The sequence below is a fragment of the Hypanus sabinus genome, chromosome 15 (genome assembly GCF_030144855.1).
Source record: "Hypanus sabinus isolate sHypSab1 chromosome 15, sHypSab1.hap1, whole genome shotgun sequence".
Classification (NCBI taxonomy): Eukaryota; Metazoa; Chordata; class Chondrichthyes; order Myliobatiformes; family Dasyatidae; genus Hypanus; species Hypanus sabinus.
This window is the reverse complement of record NC_082720.1, coordinates 57,076,405-57,099,050: the sequence shown is the minus strand read 5'-3', so window position 1 is coordinate 57,099,050 and position 22,646 is coordinate 57,076,405. Positions and strand designations below refer to the sequence as shown.

Genomic DNA, 22,646 nt, shown 5'->3' with positions numbered 1-22,646 from the left:
AAAGCCATAACTATACTTATCATGCTATCTAACCATAGTCTAATTTTGGAAGTATGCAATGCAATTCATTCAAATGACTGTTTCAACACTAAGGGAATTTAGAAAACATTAAAACATAATGTTTTTTGTGATATTTCAGCTTCTGCTTTAGCAAATAATCAAGTGTCAATCATTCTCAACTTTGTATAAAGACTGAAAAGGTACACAGTCTTCTTCTGGGCATGCACTTCTGTATTGCTGTTATTGCTGAGTATTGCTGTTCTGTCACTGACTGTAAAAGTCTGGGGAAATATTTAAGATACTTAACACTAACTGTTTTCTCATTTGTCATTGTATTGCAAATGTTGGTCCAAGACTTTTAATTGTAGTGTGTAATACTGAACCTTGGGTGACAAGGTGAAAATGCATCTCTACCAAAGGATGTAGAGGGGTGGAGTTTCAAGATGGCGACGTAAGCATCTGCCTTTTAGGCGCTCTTTATTTTTTTAACTATAATCACCCTTTAATTAGATCTTTTCGAAATCATATGAGTTGCTACCTTTGATTGACCCTTTTTTCCTAAAATAATAGTTGATCTAATCTTGTCAAACCTAAAATGGCTACAAGTAAGAAATCGGCTAAGGATCCTGTATCCATCGACACAATTTCTGGTCTTTTGGACATTAAACTGGATGTTAAATTTGCGGGTATGGAAAGTAAATTGGACAATAAACTGGACGCTAAATTTGCGGCTCTGGAAGGCAGACTAGAAGGTAAATTGGACAGTAAACTGTTAAGTTTGGAAAGGAGGATTACTTCGAAAATATCCGATCTTGAAGGAGTTGTTAAATCGCTTGAAACTAAGTTTCAGTCGCAGGCGTTAGAGGTTCAACAGCATGGAAATAAGATCACGACTCTTGAACAATCAATTTGTGAAAAAGCACGTACAATTGAAGTGTTAGAGAAGAAGATAGAGTCGACTGCTAAAACTTTAGATCAGTACAAGTTTAAAATTACTGATCTTGAAAATCGTTCTCGCAGACAGAATTTGCGCATCATCGGAATTCCCGAAAAAGTTGAGTCCGGTGATTTAACTGAATTTTTCTCTAAATTACTGTGGGAAATTTTCGATGGTGAAGGTTTGAAAAATGAACCTGTTATTGACCGCGCTCAAAGAGTTGCGAGGTTTTCGTCTGTGTCTGATAAACCACGAGCGGTGATTGTTCGCCTTCATTATCCTCGTGAGAAAGAGCTTCTAATTCGATTAGCTCGTAAAAAAGGTATGATCTCCTACAGAAATTATTCATTTCGAATAGTTGAGGACTACTCGTATGAAGTAATGAAAGCCAGGATCGCTTTTAAACCAGTGATGGCAGAGATTCATTCGATTGGATTTAAACAAGCTTTAATGTATCCAGCGAAGCTTAGAATGGTGCTGCCCGACAACAGTCTACACTTTTTTAACACTCCTGAAGAAGCGAAGAAATTTGTTGAAGAATATCGATCCTCTAGTGCAACTTGAACTATGAGTTACATTGAAGATTTTTTTTTTTGGAGAGAGGATGTCATTTCATTTTAAGTTTTAACCCTGGAAGTTGGGTTATAACTTTTTATTTTGAACTATGGGTCTGGGTCTTTTTTTTTTACTACTATTATTATTGCTTATAGATGCTGTTTTAATTTTTATAATATCCTTTTTTATACACGTTTGTATTTTGTAATAATGAATTATTTTTTCAAAATGTCGTTTCTTCTTCCCATAAGTCTTTACTTTTTATAAGCGTTTATTTGCTTGCCTGTATTTAGAAATGGAACAAAGGTTTTGAATTCTTTTTCTTTAGTTTTTTTTTATATATGTTGTAGTGTCTATTAAATCTTTTTTTTTAAAAAAAATTCTATTTTGATAACTTTTTTACTATATTTTCTTATTAGATTGCTGAATTTATATTCATATTTTGTAATATGGCTTTCTCAAAATGTCGTTTCTTCTTCCCATAAGTCTTGGCTTGTGAAACGTCATCTTTGTATCTGAATATGGAATTTCTTTTTTAAAAGTGTATCACATTTTTAAACTTTAATGTGCATTTTTTTTATTAATGATTTTTCTGGTTTTACTATTTTAGTTTTTTTTTGATTTGTCTGATATGGGTGTGTATGTGTATGTGTATATATATATATATGTAGGTATATATATATATATATATATATTTTTTTTTTGCAACTCTATATTTTAATTGGGGTGTTATATAGTTTTTTCTTAAAAAATTTTCTTATGGAGCTGCCATCTTGAAATGGGGGTAATATTAGTATTAGTTTATGCGCCTGCCGCTTGGCTTTCTTTCAAAGGGTGGGGGGAGGGGGGAGGGATCGTTTTTCATGCTTTTGCTTTTTATTTTTTTGCTTTTAGTTTATGGGCTGACTTTAAATTGTTAATATTGTTGAGGTGTCAGGATCCCCGGTTGCTCCTGAATCAATTTTCCTTCTTCCTAAATTGTGGGTTATGTGTCTTTTTAACCTTTTATGATACACACAATTAATATTGGTATGATGGATAAATCTATTAACTTTATCTCGTGGAATACTAATGGTTTAAATCATCCGATTAAACGTAAAAAAATATTTAAAGTATTCCATAGATTGAACGCTAATATTATTTTTGCACAGGAGACCCACATTAGGAGGGAGGATAATCAACGTTTTTTTAGGTTCTGGAAAGGTCAACAATTTCACTCAAATTGTACCGCTAAAATTAGGGGTGTGTCTATTTTTATAGACGCCTCAATTTCGTTTACACATTATGAAATTATTTCTGATCCACAGGATAGATTTTTGTTGATAACTGGTTCACTTTTTAATCGGAAAGTTGTTTTAGTTAATATTTATGCTCCAAACTTTGATTGTCCTGAATTTTTTAAACGTTTATTTACTTCTCTTCCTAATTTGAATGAATATATGTTGATTATGGGTGGAGACTTTAATTGTTGTTTGAATCCTTCGATGGATAGATCTAAACCTATTCGAACTCTTCCGAATAGATCAGCTTTACTTATTAATTCTTTTATGGTTGATTCTGGAATTACTGAAATATGGCGGTTTTTGAACCCTAAAGATAAAGAATTTTCATTTTTTTCACATGTATATCATAGTTATTCTAGAATTGATTACTTTCTTATTGATCATCGTTTATTAACAGATGTTATTGATTGTAAATACGATTCTATTGCTATTTCGGATCATGCGCCTTTGAAGTTATCTATCAAGATTTCGGATTCTTCTATCAATACTAGATCTTGGAGACTTAATGCTACTTTACTTCAAGATCCAGAATTTATTACCTTCATAAAACAACAAATTGACTTATTTTTTTCAACAAACTATAATGAAGAGATTGATAAAGGAATACTTTGGGACTCTTTCAAGGCTTTTATTCGTGGACAAATTATTTCATATTCCGCTGGTAAAAGAAAACAAAGATATTCAGATATAGCTTTATTGGTGGATAAAATTAAAGAAATTGATAAGATTTATTCCGTTACTCCTACCAAAGAACTTTATAAGAAGAGAGTTGAGCTTCAAATGGAACATAGTTTATTATTATCTTCTTCAATTGAGAATCAATTAATTAAGACTAGGGCTCAATTTTATATTCATAGTGATCGAACTGGTAAATTGTTAGCTAATCAATTAAAAGCTATTTCGACTAAGCGACAAATTATTAAAATTCGTAAACAAGACGGTAATTTAACTACTGATTATAAAGAAATCAGTAACACTTTTCAAGATTTTTATAAATCTTTATATCAATCAGAATTTGACGGTGACCGGTTTACGATGGATAATTTTTTTAATAATTTGAATATTCCTAAACTGATAGATGAAGATTGTAGCTTGCTTGATGCTCCTATTTCTATGGATGAAATAAGAGAGGCTATCTCATCAATGAATTCAGGGAAAGCTCCTGGTCCTGATGGTTTTATTGTAGAATTTTTTAAAACTTTTTCTTTATTGCTTTCTCCTTGGCTATGTGAAATCTTTAATGATGCGTTTGTTAAGAAGAGACTACCTCAATCGTTTTATGAAGCTACTATCTCTTTAATTCTTAAAAAAGATAAAGATCCTACCTTATGTGCATCTTATCGCCCTATATCATTATTAAATGTAGACTCTAAGATTCTTACAAAAATTTTAGCCATTAGATTAGAAAAGGTATTACCACAGATTATTTCAGAAGATCAAACTGGTTTTATTAGGAATCGATATTCCTTTTTTAATATTAGAAAATTGATTAACATAATTTATACTTCATCACCTACAACCCCAGAATGTGTTATCTCATTAGATGCTGAAAAAGCCTTTGATAGAGTTGAATGGACATATTTATTTAATGCATTGAGAAACTTTAATTTTAGTCCTAATTTTATATCATGGATTAAATTAATATATTATAAACCTGTTGCTTCTGTTCTTACAAATAATTATAGATCCTCTTTTTTTCAATTATCTCGTGGTACGAGACAAGGTTGTCCTTTAAGTCCTTTATTATTTAATATTGCATTAGAACCTTTAGCTATTGCTATTCGTGAGTCTCCTAATATTTTTGGTATTACCCGTAATGAGAAGTTATACAAATTATCGCTTTATGCTGATGATTTGTTGTTATATATTTCTAATCCTAGTAGGTCTATTCCTGCTATTTTATCCTTGTTGGCTCAATTTGGTAGTTTTTCTGGTTATAAGTTAAACTTAGATAAGAGTGAGTTATTCCCTTTAAACGCGCAAACTTTATTGAGTGATAGGATGCCATTTAAAGTTGTTACTGATAACTTTATCTATTTAGGTATAAAAATCACCAAGAAATATAAAGATTTATTTGGACTGAATTTTTTACCTATGCTTCATCAAATTCAGCAACTTACTACTAGATGGTCTCCCTTATTTTTATCATTAGTTGGTCGGATTAATGCTATTAAAATGATGATTTTACCGAAATTTTTATATTTATTCCAAGCTTTACCAATTTTTATTCCTAAATCTTTTTTTGATAATATTGATTCAAAAATTTCCTCATTTGTGTGGCAAAATAAAAATCCTAGGTTAAGCAAAAGGCAATTACAAAAGTCTAAAAAAGATGGTGGTCTAGCTTTACCTAACTTTAGATTTTATTATTGGGCGAATAATATTCGTAACCTAATGTACTGGAAACTAGATTTGGATTCACCTGTGTGCCCACAGTGGGTAAATTTGGAATGTAGTGAGGTTAAGGGATATTCTATATTTTCCGTTCTTGGTTCTTTTCTTCCTATTGATTTAGCCAAATTCAATAAACAGATATCTAACCCTGTTGTTAAACATACACTACGAATTTGGTTTCAATTTCGCAAATTCTTTAATCTGAAAAACTTTGCTCTGGACAGCCCTATTTTATGTAATTTTTTTTTTAAACCTTCATTGACAGATCAAGCTTTTAGTATATGGAAAAGGAAAGGTATAAAATGTTTTCGTGATCTTTTTTTTGAAGGTACTTTGATGTCTTTTGATCAACTATCCAACAAATTTGAATTACCTAAATCTAATTTTTTTAGATACTTACAAATTAGAAATTTCTTACATAAAATTCTTCCATCTTTTCCTAACTCAACTCCATCGGATTTTTCAGATTTGATTTTTACTTTTAATCCTTGTCAGAAGGGATTAGTAGCTTTTATTTATAACATGATTATGAAGATACAGCCAGAAATATCGGATAGAATTAGACAAGAATGGGAAAAAGAACTTCGATGTAATATATCAACAGATAAATGGGAAACAATTTTACAAATGGTTAATTCCTCCTCTATTTGTGCTAAACGTGCTTTAATACAATTTAAAATTGTACATAGAGCTTATATGTCTAAAGATAAACTTGCCCGATTTTATTCGCATATTAATCCTCAATGTGACAGATGTCACTTAGAAGTGGCTTCATTGACTCACATGTTTTGGACATGTCCCACTTTACATAACTATTGGAAGGACATTTTTGATGTCATTTCCTCAGTATGGAATATCGATTTACAACCCCATTTTATTACTGCAATTTTCGGTATACTAAATGAAGATGGCAATCAGCTTTCCCCTTCAATCAGACGAATGATTGCCTTTGTAACATTAATTGCCAGAAGGTCTATATTACAAAACTGGAAAGAAGTAAATCCTCCTACTACATTTCAGTGGTTCTCCCAAACTATTTCTTATCTGAGTTTGGAAAAAATCAGAAGCACTATCTTTGATTCTTCAATTAAATTTGAAGAAACCTGGGGACCATTTATTCGACACTTTCATATGAATTAATTTGGCTTATTTTAGATCCTTTTCTCTACTTATACTTGTTCAGGTATGGAGTTCTGGAGTTCTTTTCTTGACACCTTTATATATTTATAAAGTGCTATTATTGCCCATGTTAGTTTTAGTTTAGTATTTTTTTTCAATATATATTTTTTCTCATATATAATTTCAATTTTTTTTTCTTCTTTTTTCAACGATTATTTTTGTTTTTTTTTCATATATATTTATATAGACTTGATTGATTTATGTACCTTTTGTTGATGGATGTTTTAATAGGATATTATTATCCTATTACTAATGTAATCTCAAGTTTATTGAATCTGTAATCTATTCATTATTTTGTGTTGTTTTTTTTTATATATGAAATTTAATAAAAAGATTGAAAAAGAAAGAAAGAAAGGATGTAGAGGGCGCTGTTCCCTCCACATGTTTGCAGGTCACACCTTAAATAAGGTGCAGCACTTGAATAGCCCTGAACTCAGGGTCATGTGAAACCATGAAACCAGGAGGTGGATGGTCATGTGAGCAGCTGGTATACGTCACAATTCCTGGTTATGCAACCACTGATGCAGGGAGACAATCTCAGAAGAGTATTGATAATAGTTGGGGTCACACATCTTGTAAAGTATGTCCCAGAAGAAGGCAAAGGCAAACCACTTCTCTAGAAAAGTTTTCAAGAATTATCATGATCAAAACCATGACTGCCAGTGTCATAAGACATGGCAGATGACGATGCTGATGATTAATGCTGATCCAATAAACAAAGAAGACTGCTGCAAAATGGGGAAATGACCATGATAAAGTGGGTTGATATTCTACTTTGAGGGATGGAGCATATCTCCACAACATTTCTTGAAACTGATCTATTCCAGCCAATCTATTACTAAAACCCTCAAGCATTAACACAAAGCATTCCTCTATTGGACCTATGGTAGGTCTTACTTCCATCTCTGTAACTATATTATTTATCTCCTATATGCACAGCCCCATGAATGTGCTTGACTACTGATTTTACCTACTTGTATAAATTTACTTTGAACTTTGTTTATAAATCCTTCTATGACATTGATCTCTGAAAATGCTTCCAGCCCATGACCTTTTGAGATACATGTATTCCTCTAATTCTGATTGAAACTTAGAGAATTTTAAGTGAATGATGTAATCCATGCATGGAATTCTGCCGACTTTTTATTCCAGGTGATGTTTTCATTATATTTTTGATCATGTCCTGTTTAAGTTCAGTAATCTTCTCAAATTCAGTCAAGTATAACCATAACAAGCAAAATGGTGGTGGTGGAGGTTGATACAATAATGGGCTGTATGGAAGGGAAGGGTTTGAATGATTATGGAGGGAGCTTATTTTAGGTCAAAAAAGTATTGTGGGCAGAAGGGCCTTGATTTTTTTGTATTGCTCTATGATCCATATTCGATGTTCTGAGTTCAAATCTTTGTTACAGCCATATGGGTGAAATGAGTAATTAAGATCAATTTGCGATTAACAATTTATGTTAATAAAGAGAGTAATATTATCTGGTCTGTAGTCACTGCAACAACAGTGTCCTGTATGTAGATTATCCACATTGGTAAATTTGTAAATTGGATTATTATTGTCACATGTAACAAGATTTTGATTGTATGTTCAAAATCTCCAATACACTCTACCAACAGTGAAAATTAACAATTGTAGCTGAGAGCTTGTTTGGGTACCAGTTGGAATGACTTCTTTCCTATTCTTTCTTTACCTTTGTTTACTCATGCTGCCTCAATATGACAGTGAATCCAATTTAAACTAAATTTATTATTCAGTCTCATTTGATTTATTTATATCCCAATCAAAAATAGTTGTGGAGGTAGGTAATTACATTCTTTGTTGTTTCAGATGGACCTGTTCTGATATTTACATCAATCTCTATTGCTCTTCTAGCCACTTACCCGCCAAAAAGATTTAAAAATCAAAACATTGTCAAATTCCAGTGAATGTTTAGAAATCTTGAGAGATCCATGTCTGCCTCACTTAGTGATATTCTCCCATGTTGGACTGAAATTCATCATAAGCCAATTTACCCATTCCTATGACAGTCACAGATTTCACTGGAATATTTATGATGCTCCTTTGTGACAGCCAAAAAATGTTAATTAAATGTGTGTTATGTTAAAATAACATCTAATAGTCCAGAAAATCTACCACTCCAACATCATCAAAGTTTCATGATGCTAGATCTACAGATTTACCGATTAAAAGCGAGGAACCTGATGCAAAGTGAACCCAGTCTAACTTTTTCAGCACATCAATACTGCATTTAATGGTGAGCATATCCTGACTGGATGCATCATGGTCAGTAGGTAAACACCTATGTACAAGAATGGAAAACCCTACAAAAAATGGGTGGATACAACCCAGTCCATCACAGGAAAAGCCCTCCACACCATTAATCCCTGAAACAAGAAGGCAGCATTCATCATCAAGGACCACTACCATCCACACCATGCTCTCTTCTCTGCTGCCAACAGGAAGGAGGTACAGGAGTTTCAGAAACAGTTATTACACATCAGCCATCAGGCTCCTGAACTAGTGTGGATAACTTTACTTACTTCAACTCTGAACTGATGCCACAAACTGTACAATTCATTATCTCAATATTATTTATTCACCGATTTATTTGCTATTATTTATTGTACTTGCACAATTTGTCATTTGCACATTTGCTGTTCAGTCTTTGTGCTTTTTTCATTGAATGTATTGTATTTCTTTGATCGACTGTGAATGACTGCAAGAGAATGAATCTCAGGGTGATATATGTTAACATAAATGTTTAGATAATCAACTTACTTTGAGTCCACCAATGGACTGGGTAGTGAGATGTTAAATGTTTGCCAAAAGGCTACATCTTGCATTTCTACTTCGCATCTTGCAGATTTATTTATTTAATATGAGACCTACTAGAGGACTGATAACCTAACAGCAGGCAGTTACAAAAACAACTGCCAATTATCTATGTTTTGACTTTAACCAAATACACTCTACAAAATGTAATTGTGATGAAACCACAAATGAACGTAAAACAGTGTGATATTTCAACCTGCATATGAAGCCAATGTTTATAAATGTAACAGGAATGAAAAAGAGCTCCAAACTAGGTGTTCTGCTTCATAGTGCTACAAACCAAAAACGTTTGATAGAAAATTATAATCACAAAGAACACTAATTAGTTTAGCACAGCTTAAATTATAAGTCAGCCATTTGAAGTACAATATATCTTCATTTTTGTTAAAACCAATTGTTTCAGAAATAAATTTAGAGGAATTAAATAGAAATTTAAAATAAAATACCTGATCTTTCCGACTATATGAGGCTCTGAGGAATGCCAGTCTGTATTCAGTTGCCCCACCTGTAAAATATACAGTGTACATGGATATCAACATAGTTGCATTAATATACTTTTCTATAATTACATCAAGAATATAAACAATTAAAAGCACAAAAGTAGTAATTTTCACTGTAGCTCCACAATTATTCTGGTGATGTTAAAACATTGATCCCAGATTTAAGACACTTAAATTTACTTATAAACCCACCGTCTGCATAAGTTTTGCAGATACAGAGCATAGCCATAAATCTGTACATCAGTGGAGTGGTCCCATTATGAATACATCAACCTTCTTTATCCATCTACACTCTTCCCATTCTTTTGCATTAGATCCTTATCCTTCTTTACCTTGCCTATATATCTGCCTATCTGAAATTCTTCAACAGAGTGATTATACCTGTTTCCACCACCACCTCCTCCAACAGTATTTTCCAAGTAACAAACACTCTCCATGTAAAAAAAAGTCCACTTAATTTTTCTTCACTATTCTTTCCTCCTATTTTACCTATTATCTCCTATTTTTGATATTCCTAGCATGGGGAAAAAACCCTGGCTGTCTGTCTCATCTATGCTTCTTATTATTTTATAAACCTCCATTAGGATATACCTCAGCTTCCTTCACCTCAAGGAAAACAAATGCATCCTGTACAATTATTAAAGTCCTCCACCTCAAACAACATCCTGGTGTATCAGAATAGAATAGGCATTTGTTAGTCTCATGAGACTATGGATTTGCACCTTGGAATGTTTTTCCAGGGCGCAGGACTGGGCAGGGTTGTATGGGAGACCGGCAGTTGCCGAAGCTGCAAGCCTTCCCCTCTCCACGCCACTGATGTTGTCCAAGGGAAGGGCACTAGGACCCAAGCAGCTTGGCACCGGTGTTGTCGCAGAGCAATGTGTTGTTAAGCGCCTTGCTCAAGGACACAAACACGCTGCCTCAGCTGAGGCTCGAACCAGTGACCTTCAGGTTATTAGTCTGATGCCTTATCCACTAGGCCTGGTGTATGTATTATCAACATTTTGGCCATTTCTCTTACTGTGTGGTGACCAGAAATGCACATCATACTCTAAGTTTGGTCTACCTAGGGTGGTAACTAATGACCCAAACTTTTTATTCTATGCCCCAACCTAAGGATACCATGTGCCTTCCTCACTCAAAAACTTCTACAGACGTGCTGTGGGGAGATTATGACAGGCTGTATCACTGTCTGGTGCGGGGGTAGTGTGGGAGGTGGGGCTACTGCATAGGATTGAAAGAAGCTACAGAAAGTTGTAAAATTAGTTAGCTCCATCATGGGTACTAACCTCTGGAGTATCCAAGGTATTTTCAAAAAGCGGTGCCTCAAAAAGGCGGCACCCTTTATTAAGGACCCCCATCACCCAGGACGTGCACTCTTCTCATTGTTACAGAAATTAACATGGTCAGGAAGGAGGTAGAGAAGCCCAAAGGCACACACTCAGTGATTCAAGTACAGTTTCTTCCACTCCGCCAACTGATTTTTAAATGGACATTAAACCTATGAACACGACCTCACTTTTTTATTTTTTCTGTTTTTGCACTACTATTTTTCTTTGATTAGTTAATTATACATATATACTTACTGTAATTATTTTTTCAATATTTGTCATGGATTTTATTGCACTGTTGCTGTAAGTTAACAAACTTCACAGCATATCCTGCTGATATTAAACCTGATTTTGTTCACCCTATCTTTTTTTCTGTATCCCCCCTCCGGAGAACTATGGGTTTCAACCCCAATGTTTCTCCATTCAGAACTATCCATTGTTGACCTCCCATTTTACTGTGACCGTCATACCACAATTTGACTTCCCAAACAGTGTAGCATTGCAATTGGAATGTGTTCATTATTTGGACTATATCAGGATAAGTCCATCTGCCTATGCATTGCTTGACTTTCCATCTGATCTATATCCTGCTTCAACCTTAGACAACTTTCATTGGTGTTATCAGCAACTTTCTAATCATTCATCCCGCATTCAGACCCAACTTTGATGTATCACAAACACCAAGGGCCCCAGGACAGTACCTTGCAGTACACCACTGCTCTCAGAAATTATCCACCATTATCCTCTGCTTCCTATCGTTGAGTTAATTTTAGATCCAATTCGCTAAATGGACTTGGATCCCCTAAACACTACTGTGCAGAAGTCTGGGCACATATACTGAATATAGCTAGTTTACATAACACTTTTGCACAGTGTATTTTTATGTATTGCGCTGTACTGCTGCCACACAAAAAAAAATCATGACTTATGTGAATATTGAGAAACCTGTTTCTTATGTGGGCCTTTACGGTAGACTGAGAGTCAGAAGGGGCAGGGAGAGGGGAATCACGGTTGCAAAAAGGGGGAAGGGAGAGGGATGTGACCTTCCCTAGTGTCTCAAGGCTGGATGTGTCTGCATCTGCATCACACACTCACAAGTTCCGGCATTCCTTTTCTGCTACGTGTCCCACATCCTTCCCACAATGCTCCACCGCTGCTATTCCCAACATGCTTGCTGCTGCCAGATTTACCAACTTGCTCTTCGCTCCAAATGGTCAAGTACAGTATTGTGCAAGTCTTCTGCACCCGTGCTACATACGTATGCTTCGGATTTTGTACAGTACTATACCTTAGCGGACAGGACTGATTGCTAAATAGCTGCAGAGAAATTTTGAGGATTGTGCATGGCTTTTAAAAAAAATAATAAATTCAATCATACAAACCACATGTCCAACCATTCATGGATAAATGTGTGTAACAGCTGTGGCTCAATGATATAATGCTCAACTCTCCAAGAATGGAAAAAATTATAAAAGTAGTGGAAGTAGTCCAGTCCATTACAGGAAAAGCCTTCTTCACCATAGAGCACATGTGCAGGAACATTCACTTTAAACATTTACACAACTCAAGTTCTCAATATTATGTAACTATGTTTTTTTAATTTTTCCATCTATCTATCTATCTATCTATCTATCTATCTATCTATCTATCTATCTATCTATCTATCTATTCTGGTTGTTTGATTGTAGTTACACAACTTGCATTGGTTCTCTTTGTGTGTAGCTTTTCATTGTTTTTATTGCATTTTTTTGTGTTCTGTGAATGCATACTAGAAAGTAAATCTCAGGGTGGTACTGTAAACGGTGACGTACACAAACTTTGATAATAAATTTGCTTTGACTGTCATGGTAGCATAGTGGTTAACATGAAGTTGTTACAGCTTGGGTGTTCAAATCCGGCACGATTCTGCAAGAAGACTCTATGTCCTCCGCATGGAAAGCATAGGTTTTTGCCAGGACCTCAGATTTCCTCTTATAGTCTGTTGACCTACCAAGGAGTTTGGTTGGTCATTGTAAATTGTCCCTTAATTATGTTGGGGTTAATCAGGGTTGAGGGATTGTTGGGGTGGCACAGCTTGAAGGGCCTGAAAGGCCAACTCTGCACTGTATCTCTAAATAAAATAAAAGTAAGTAAATAAAACTTGAAAGTTAGTGCCTTTATGTTCCAGTTCAGAAATTTGCACAGAAATGCTGAACTGATGGATAAGCTGCTAATGAAATAAAATGTTAAACCAATTTGTCTTCTCAGCTTGATGTAAAAAATCGCATGGTACCTTTACACAGACTAGAGGACATCTCCTTCATGCTGTGGTCAATAATTATCCCACATCCAACTTTTTATAAAGTACATTGCATATCATTCTTATTTTGAACTTTTTTTTGCAAGTTGATTGCTTACTTCCTGGAATACACTAGCAAGCTCCTTTCAACAGTTCTACCTATAAACCATTTTCAGATGTCAAGAAGGAACTATGTAAATGAAAGACTAATTATAAATGGTAATACTTCCCCTTTATGTTTATTGCAGAAAGATTACTTTCTACTTTCAGAATGCAAATGAAGTTTTACTGCCAGTTAATAGCAAAATGCACTTTCTGATGATAATATTGAAGCTTTAAGGATCCTTCATCAGGCTGCATGCAAACATCTGAAGCCTTAATTTTAAAGTTTAAGAAGTTCCTTTTCTGACATGTATCATTATACTATAGACAGTTTCCAGCTGTTGCAGAATAGGATGACTTGCTTTAGGCTGTCTTTCATCACAGAACAAAACATTTCCTTTTTCCCCAAAACTTAAAATAAGTCTGGTTTGGCTCCAGTTGTGCTGCATTTTTTTCATTATGAAGAAAATTAAACTATATATGTTATAATTTCTATTTTTATACTGAACTGATGGTCAAAGGTGTTGTTATGTATGTCTTGTTATATACAGCTAAAACATTTGACAACAGTAGTATGGTTTTACCTATTAGAAATACATTCATGCTTCATAATCTCAACCATGAACAGATATCCAAATACATGTAAAGTACTGTGCAAAAGTCTTTGGCACATATTTCACTAGGATGCCAAATCTTTTGCATGGTACTGTATTTGTTAACATGCTGCAAAGACAGAGTTTATAGATTTGGCAAAAGCAAAGAGTGTAGGGAATGGCAAGGGTGGTGTGCTGTGGGAGGGGTATGACACAAGTGGCAGTGAGGGAATGCCAGGGGCAGGTGTGGTGAGGGTGCAGACCCACTCAGCCCTAATACAACAGGCACAGTAATTTGATTTCAAACAACTGGTTTGCTCATCATTACAAAATGTCTGCTTCCCATCCCTTCTCCTCTTCCTCCCATTTTCCCAACCATGATTCCCCTCTCCCTGCCCTCTTCCCACTCTTCCACAATAGAGACTCATATCAGAATCAGATTTACCATTACTCACATATATTACAATATTTTTTGTGAGAGCAGTACAGTTGAATACATAACATTACTACAGTATTAAGGAAAAGTCAATGGCACCCTCGTTATACACATGTGTGCATAAGACATTTTGCACAGCACTGTATTTAATACATAGAATATAGAACATTATAGCAAACGACAGGGCCTTCAGCATACAATGTTGTTCCAACCCTTTAAAATACTAAAAATACTAAAAGATTAATCTAACAACCCTCCCCCAAAGGGCCCTCCATTTTTCTATCATCCATGTGTCTTAGTGTCTGTTAAATGTCACTAATATACATTACTCTCCACCATCTGCCATCATTCCTGGCAGTATGTGCCATGATCCACCAAACGCTGTGGAAAAAACTTAACTCCAACTTCCCTCCTATACTTTCATCCAATCACCTTAAAATTATGCCCTTTTTTTAGTGGATTTTAAAATAGAACAGAAGGTTCGAAAATGCAAATGAGTGTAAGAATTTTACAAGATACTGTATGTGAAAAGAAATTGCCTTAGCTTCTCAAAAAAAAATTAGAGCGAATTTCTAATTTGGCCTGAGTTCAGAGCAGTATAAACTTCCATAATGTGTCTATATCCTGGCATTTTGATTAGACACCACATGCACACAAATCTGAGGCAATGCTTTACCAGACATTCAGGAGCTTGGAGCTCTTGACCAGATCATACACCTTTTTACTCTTTGTTTCAGACAACTTAGATTTCATAAGATGATCCTCTAAAAATAAGATTTCTTAACTTCAGAGAAAATGTGGTCATGAATGATGCTGAGATTTCTTGAGACCGTAAGTATATATTTTCACCAAGAAGAAGTTAAGAGTTCTGCTTACATGGAATCCTGGACATATTGCCTTATACAGTCTGTAATATTTGCGTAGTCTTAGGTAGCAGCATCGAGCAGAAATGTGTATCAGCGATCTAGGCACCGAACCTCAGTTAATAATTTCTCTGTTCTAGCACATCTGCCTTGAACAAATACATTATTAATTCAATTTTAAAGCTGAGATATGACTGTGCAATCCAGACAGACACCACAGCATTAGTGTTATTATCATCTGATTAGTAGTCATAAAGGATTAGTTGTTCAGACTCAGAGCTGCACATTCTCCTGCTGTCCTGGCAAAAACTGTGTCATTAACCAACATCAAACAGACTGACATTGATTTTTTTTTTAACTTTTGATGGAACCTTATTTATGTGTAAACTAGCCACTATCTTTAATAACATAACAACGATTGTATTCCTGGAATAATTTTCTGGCTGTAATATCTTTTCAAACACCCTGAGATTGCAATAAGATCCTACTAAACTACAACTTATTTCCTGTTTATTTCCATCAATGTTGGCTGTAACGGTTTTGGAAGAAAATGGGCTTTGGCAGTCATAACGTACTTCATGGTTGGCATAAATTTAGAACAGAAAATAATCTATAATTTAACAGTAATTAAACTGGAGCACAGCCACAATGTTCACTAGTTGCAGTAAATCTGAAAATGTCACATTGCTTCAGTCTGAGGGGGATTGTCTGAAGCTGAAATTAAGCATAATGGCTAGTGCAATGAAAATAATTTTATACCATGAATAGCCCTCAATTACAGACAGCAGCACTTGTTCCTGAAACTCATTTTTTTTTTATCACAGCTGGACTGAACATAGCCTTGAATTAAAAACAATATTTAATCTCACATTGATCAATACATGGTTCATTTTTTCTTGCACCTTATACTTAAACAAAAACTAAATGGATTTTTATTCATGATTTAAAATGCTCAAAGGTTGTATTACTATGTGCAAATTAATTATGTGTAAAACAAAAGCATCTACAAAAAAAGAGGTAAAAAGAGTACCACTGGCTTTTTTGCCAGCGAAAACCATCATGTTGGTACCATTGCCATTTTTTACCCTTAATTCCACACACTGATAAGTGCCTGCCGAAGTCATATTAAAAATGATTTATAACCCCGCTTCAATATTCTTCATCCAGTCATCCTTGCCATAAGACTGAGGAACCATATGCAAAAGAATTAATTCCTTTTTTTCAATGCAATGCAGTATTGCTGCACTCAAACATGAATGCAATGGTGTCTCAGACAACAACTATCTGAGTAAAAGCTTTTCATTTCCCCTCCACTGTTATGTGGTTAACCTTTTGACTAAAACAATTTAAAATCATGTGCAAAGTAATAACTAACAATAAGCTAAGTTGGTTGTCTATAACTTGATACTAATCAAGAAAAATCTTTCATGATGTAACGTATTCATTTTATATTACTAATTAGCATCTACTGCTCTAGGCAAAACTTTTTCAAGCTCTCCTCTTAACAGCATCAACTTTGAATCCTCAAAAAACTTGAAGGGTTGTACCAGAAACTATCCACAATATCCAATGTCAGGCCTTTCTGGGAATTTGTAAAATGGAGACAAAAGACTACAGATGCTGGAATTTGGCGCGACAAACAAGAGGTTGGTGACCGAAGAGAAATGGATAGCTGACAGATGAAGCATCTCAATCTGAAATATCACCTGTCCTTTTCTCTCCTCCCATTGGGTCACACTGACTTCCTCTAGCAGCTTGTTTGTTGTTCGGAAGTTGTAAAATTCCAGGACAATTTTTAAACATGTACACAAGGAATACTGTACATATTTCTTCATAAACATCTTCTCAATTTGCTCTCCCACCTTATAGAACTTGTAAATTTGACCATGATAGTTTGTCTGCTCACTTATATTATTAAAATTACATATTCTGTGTTATTTTACCCACTTCAACTTCCTAAGGACTCTACAATTCATGTGCTCAGTTATTTGTTTATTTATTCCTATTTTAATTAGTTTGCCATCTTTTGCTTTGTTTGTCCATCCTTATTTGTGTGTAGTTTTTCATGGACTCTATTGCATGTCTTTGTACTACTTTGAATGCCTGCAAAATAATGAATTAAGGTGGTATGTATTTTGATAAAAATTTACTTTGTACTTTGCTCCTCCTAAAATACACCTCTTCATGCTAACTTTGCATGGAACTCCATTTACACCATACCTGTACTCATTTAAATTATCCTGAAATCCACAATTATCTTCATTTATCCCAACTGTGTTGGTAGTGATAAGACTAACACCAAACCTGATGCCTGGAGAACACCTTTCTGAATTACAATATTGCTAGATAAAAAACATTATCTACTGCCATTCTCTGCAGCCTCTGAGCAAACATTACATCCTCAATGTCGTTATGTCCTTTACAAGGGGTGATTGATAAGAATGTGGCCTAATGTAGAACAGACAGACAGACATACTTTATTGATCCCAAGGTTTTGTTACAGCCTCACCAACTAAGAATAGTGAAGAAATATAGCAATACAAAACCATAAATAATTAAATAATGAGTTAATCATGCCCAGTGGAAATAAGTCCAGGACCAGCCTATTGGCTCAGAGTGTCTGACACTCCGAAGCAGGAGTCAGGAGTTTGATGGCCACAGGTAGGAATGACTTCCTATGAAGGAGTCAATTTTAGAAAACCTAGCACATTTATTTTTCAACATAGTCTCCTCCTACATGTACACACTTAGTCGCATACGGATCCCTTCTTTGTAAAAGTGGTCCACAGCAGGGGTGATTGATAAGTTTGTGGCCTAAGGTAGGATTTGAGTTATTAACTTCAAACTTTCTGCATTATCACTCAAAGAGTTGAACTGCACATGCATGTAACAAGAGTGCCTTGGACATTCAGGTGGTTCACAGCAGGGGTGATTGATAAATTCATGGCTTAAGGTAGAAGGAGATGAGTTATACAGCTCTCATAACATGCACATACAGTTCAACTCTATGAGTGAAAATGCAGAAAGTTTGAAGTTAATAACTTATCGCCTTCTACCTTAGAGCACAAACTTATCAATCACCCCTGCTGTGGACCACTTCTGGAGGTCCAAGACGCCGATTTCTAGAAAGAAGGGATCTGTATGCTCCACGACTGCTGGACTAAGTGTGTAAATATAGGAAAAATAAATGTGCCAGGTTTTCTAAAATTTACTCCTTTACCTTAGGCCGCAAACTTATCAATCTCATATATGATGAGCCGTTCTAATAATATTCTCTCTGCCAGAGCCCAGGTCTCATATCATGTAAAGTGCTAGTAGCATTATATTATTTACTTTTTAACTTGTATCATAAATGTACCTTATGCTAAATGTCACTATTTATTGATTTATTTGGCTACAGCATGGAATAGGCCCTTCTTGCCCTCTGAGCTGCACCACCCAGCATCCCCAATATCAAGGCAAATCAAGTCACTTTTTATTGTTATTTTGACCATAACTACTGGTACAGTACACAGTAAAAATGAGACAACATTTTTCAGGACCATGGTCTTATAATGCTAGCCTACGCACGGGACAAGTTACAATAACTAATTAATCTACCAGTAGTCATTGGAGTGGGAGGAAACTGGAGCATCCACAGAAAACCGAAGCATTCCACGGGATGGATGTACAAACCCCTTGTAGATGAAGTCGGAATTTAAATCCAAACTGCAATGCCCCATGCACTGACCACTACACTACAATGGCACCTTTGTTCTGGAATGTATTTTGTTAATTTATTTGCAGTAGCATATGTGGTGTATGTGATTTGTGTGTACTGTGTTGTTTCATTTGCTGGTATAATTGAAAGCTGATATACTTGAACTGCCCACTGAGAGTTAGGAATTTTGTATTTCAACAGAAAGCAAATGCAACATCCATGAACATCTGAACTTGGAAAAGCAAATATTTTCTATTCTTCTAGTCTCTTTTCATTGCAACTGTTGACCTGTGTTACAGGAACTGAATGATCCCACGATAAGTTGCAAGTTGTAAGAGCCTGACACATCAGTGCCTGAGACTATACAAGATGTTTGGTATGGCGGCAATGAGATCTGGAGTAATAAATTGAGATAGAATGAAAGAAGCATAAACCACAAACATTTTATTGTGCTTTTGCATAACTAGGTTACCAATGCAGCATACCAGTTTGCATGACACTATTGCAGCTTATGGTAATGGTGTGCAGAGTTCAATTCTGAAGCCAACTTAAGGAGTTTGTACATCCTCCCCGTGAACATATGAGTTTTCCCTGGGTGCTCCAATTTCCTATCACATTCCCACATTCATTGTAAATTGTCCTGTGATTAGGCTAGGATTAAATAGATGGGTTGTTAGCCAGTGCAGCTCTTTAAGCCGGAAGGGCCTGTTCCATGCTGTATCTCTAAATAAATAAGTAGGTGAATCATTCCATTATTCAAATTAATGATATACTAACCATTTACTCATGTTAGCATTATTATCAAGGTCTCACTGTGGTGAACTACATATACCTGTCTGGACACGCCCCCCTCCTGTGGCTCCTCCCACGGACCCCGGTATAAAGGCGATTGGAGACACCGCCCCGGCCTCAGTCTCCAGGATATAGTATGGTGGTCAATTGTTGCTTGTTCTTTCTTCCAGCCAATAAAAGCCTATATCTCGCCTCACATCTCGGAGAGTTATTGATAGTGCATCACCCACAATACAGAGGATCTTAATATTAATTTACGAGTACCTTGTGTGAAAGAGATGGTCTTATTGCTGAGCCATGTATGCACAAGCCCAGCAGAATAATATTGTAGACAAGCCTTCCAAAAATATAGGAAATAGAAGACCCCTGCATCTACTTTTCTTTATTAGCTGTCCATTTATTTGAAGGTAAACAAGACAGCAGCAGTTGAAGATGATATCATAACCACACATATCATTCTGAGTGATCTATTAGGGTGAATTTACATTGATTCCAAGATTACAACAGATTCAGAGACCTGAAGCTATGGTATTGATTGCAGCGCCGCAATAACTTATTTTTACTGCCTGGCTTAAAATTGAATTTGAAGGTTAGAAGAGAGACCTCTGCTCCAACATGGTCATAAGATGAATTCGATATGTTTTGGCAGTGTGATTGTAAGGTCCACATTCTGAATTTATCTCTCAACATATGGGCAGTTTCATATAGTGACTGTGAACACAAAAATCATTAAAAATATCATAGATTTGGTGCCGATCTGGACTGTCAAAGCAAGGTACTTTGACATGATCTTATCATATCTCTACACCTCTATGTAGCACCTCACATCGACTAATCACAAAAAATAATAGCATAGAGGAAAATCATTGGGTTGACACACCCTCCCTCTAGATATCTGCAGCATTCTTATAATATTAATTTTCTAGTCCTCTGCCCATTACTGACCTTCAATAGAATTTAGAAAATGGATATCATAATTTAAATTGTGATGCCAACTGTTTATCTGTCACACAAAAGGGAGTTTTTAATTTTCTAGTAACTTCACTGTAATTATAGTTTTATATTGTCAAAACAGATTGCTTGGAAAAAAGGTAGAAACGTCCTAAACACTTGGTGAATTGGACCAATTAAGATCCCAGTGTGCATTGAACAGTAAAAGAACATTCCCTTTTGCCCATGATACCTGTGCTAAATATGATGCTAAATTAAACTAAATCTCTTCAGTTTTTACATGATCCATTCCCTTCCACTTCCTGTATATTTATGTGCTTGTCTAAGCTGCTTAAACAGCACTATGGAATCTGCTTCCAGCACATTTCAGGCAGATAACACTCTATGGGAAAAATACTTCCCTGCACAGCTTCTCTAAACTTTCTCACACTCACCTTAAATGCATGTCTTCCAGTACATAGTACAGTGCCAGACACTGGCCCATGTTGCGTTGCCATATTTAAACCTACTCAATGACTGATCCTGCCCTTTCCTCTTGCACATCCCAAAATTCAGTTGTATTTCCATACATGCGCCTGCCTAAGAGTCCCTTAAAATGTCCCTACTGCATCAGTGACCTTCCCTGTCATTGCATTCCAGGCTCCTATCACTCTCTGTGTAGAAATCCAACCTTTGACATCTTCCTAATCTTTTACTTCACTCACCCTTAAATGGAAGTCCTCTGGTGTTGGCCACTGATTCCCTGGGAAAAGGATACTGGCTGGCCTCTCTATCTATGTCTCTCATAATCTTATACATCTCTATCAAGTCAGCTCTGATCCTCTTTGCTCCAAAGGAAAAAAAAACCCGAGCTCACTCAACCTTTCCAGAGATTAAATATAATTGACATTTAAACACAGAGAAAAAATTCCAACTGTCTACTTTATCTTTGCTTAACATAATTTTATAAAATTCTATCTGCTTTCCCTTCAGCCTCTGATGCTCCAAAGAAAACTATCCAAGTTTTTCCACTCTCCTGATAGCTCATATCCTCTAAACGAAGCTGATTCATGGTACGTATCTTCTGCACCCTTTCCAAAGCCTCCACATTCATTCATTAAGTGCTATGTCATATGATTAGACAATCATTGTCTTTCCATGACCATGATGGTTCTTGACAAATTTTTCTACAGTAGTAGTTTGCCATTGCCTTCTTTTGGGCAATGTCTTTTCAAGATGGCCATTATCAATACTCTTCAGAGATTGTCTGACTGGCATCTGTGGTCACTTAACCAGGACTTGTGATATGTACCAGCTGCTCATACTGCCATCCACCACCTGCTCCCATGGCTTCACATGAGTCTGATTAGTGGGGGGGGGGGGGGGGGGATTATGTAGGTGCTACACCTTGTCCTAGGGTGACCAGCAGGCTAGTGGAGGGAAGAAGCACCTTACATCTCCTTTGGTAGAGGCGTATCTCCACCTCACCACCCCAAACCCTTCACCTCCTTTCCATAAGGGAGCAAGCAAAATGTAAATACAAATTAGAAAGAAGTTTTTGTGCAAAAAAGTATTTCCACCACTCTTAATGTCATAGTTCTTCGTGCAATGCCAATCCAGCATCAGCCATGGAATAACAAGAATACTCTCCCTTGAAACAGAATTCCTTTGGCATTCCATTTATAGTCCAATACTGTAACTATCTTTCTTAGCTGCTTGTATTGGAAGACCATAAGATATAGGAGGGGAACTAGCACACTTACTCATAGAGTCTGCTCCACCATCTGATCATGGCAGATCAATCTCCCTCTCAACCCTATTCCCCTACTTCTTCTCATAGTAAACTTTTACATTCTGACCAATTAAGAACCTGTCAAATCTGCCTTAATACACCCAACGATCTGGCCTCCAGAGGCCTGCAGCAATGAATTCCA

The 22,646-nt window shown here is 35.7% G+C and overlaps 1 protein-coding gene across 1 annotated transcript in view; it reads right to left on the bottom strand.

Annotated features, from left to right (window-relative positions):
* LOC132405245 (protocadherin gamma-A10-like) overlaps positions 1-22,646 on the bottom strand; it is a 278,617-nt gene that overhangs the window by 136,814 nt on the left and 119,157 nt on the right. The window contains exon 4 of the mRNA XM_059989929.1: positions 9,634-9,692. Coding sequence (XP_059845912.1) covers positions 9,634-9,692 — 59 coding nt within the window. The remainder of the gene's footprint in view (positions 1-9,633; positions 9,693-22,646) is intronic.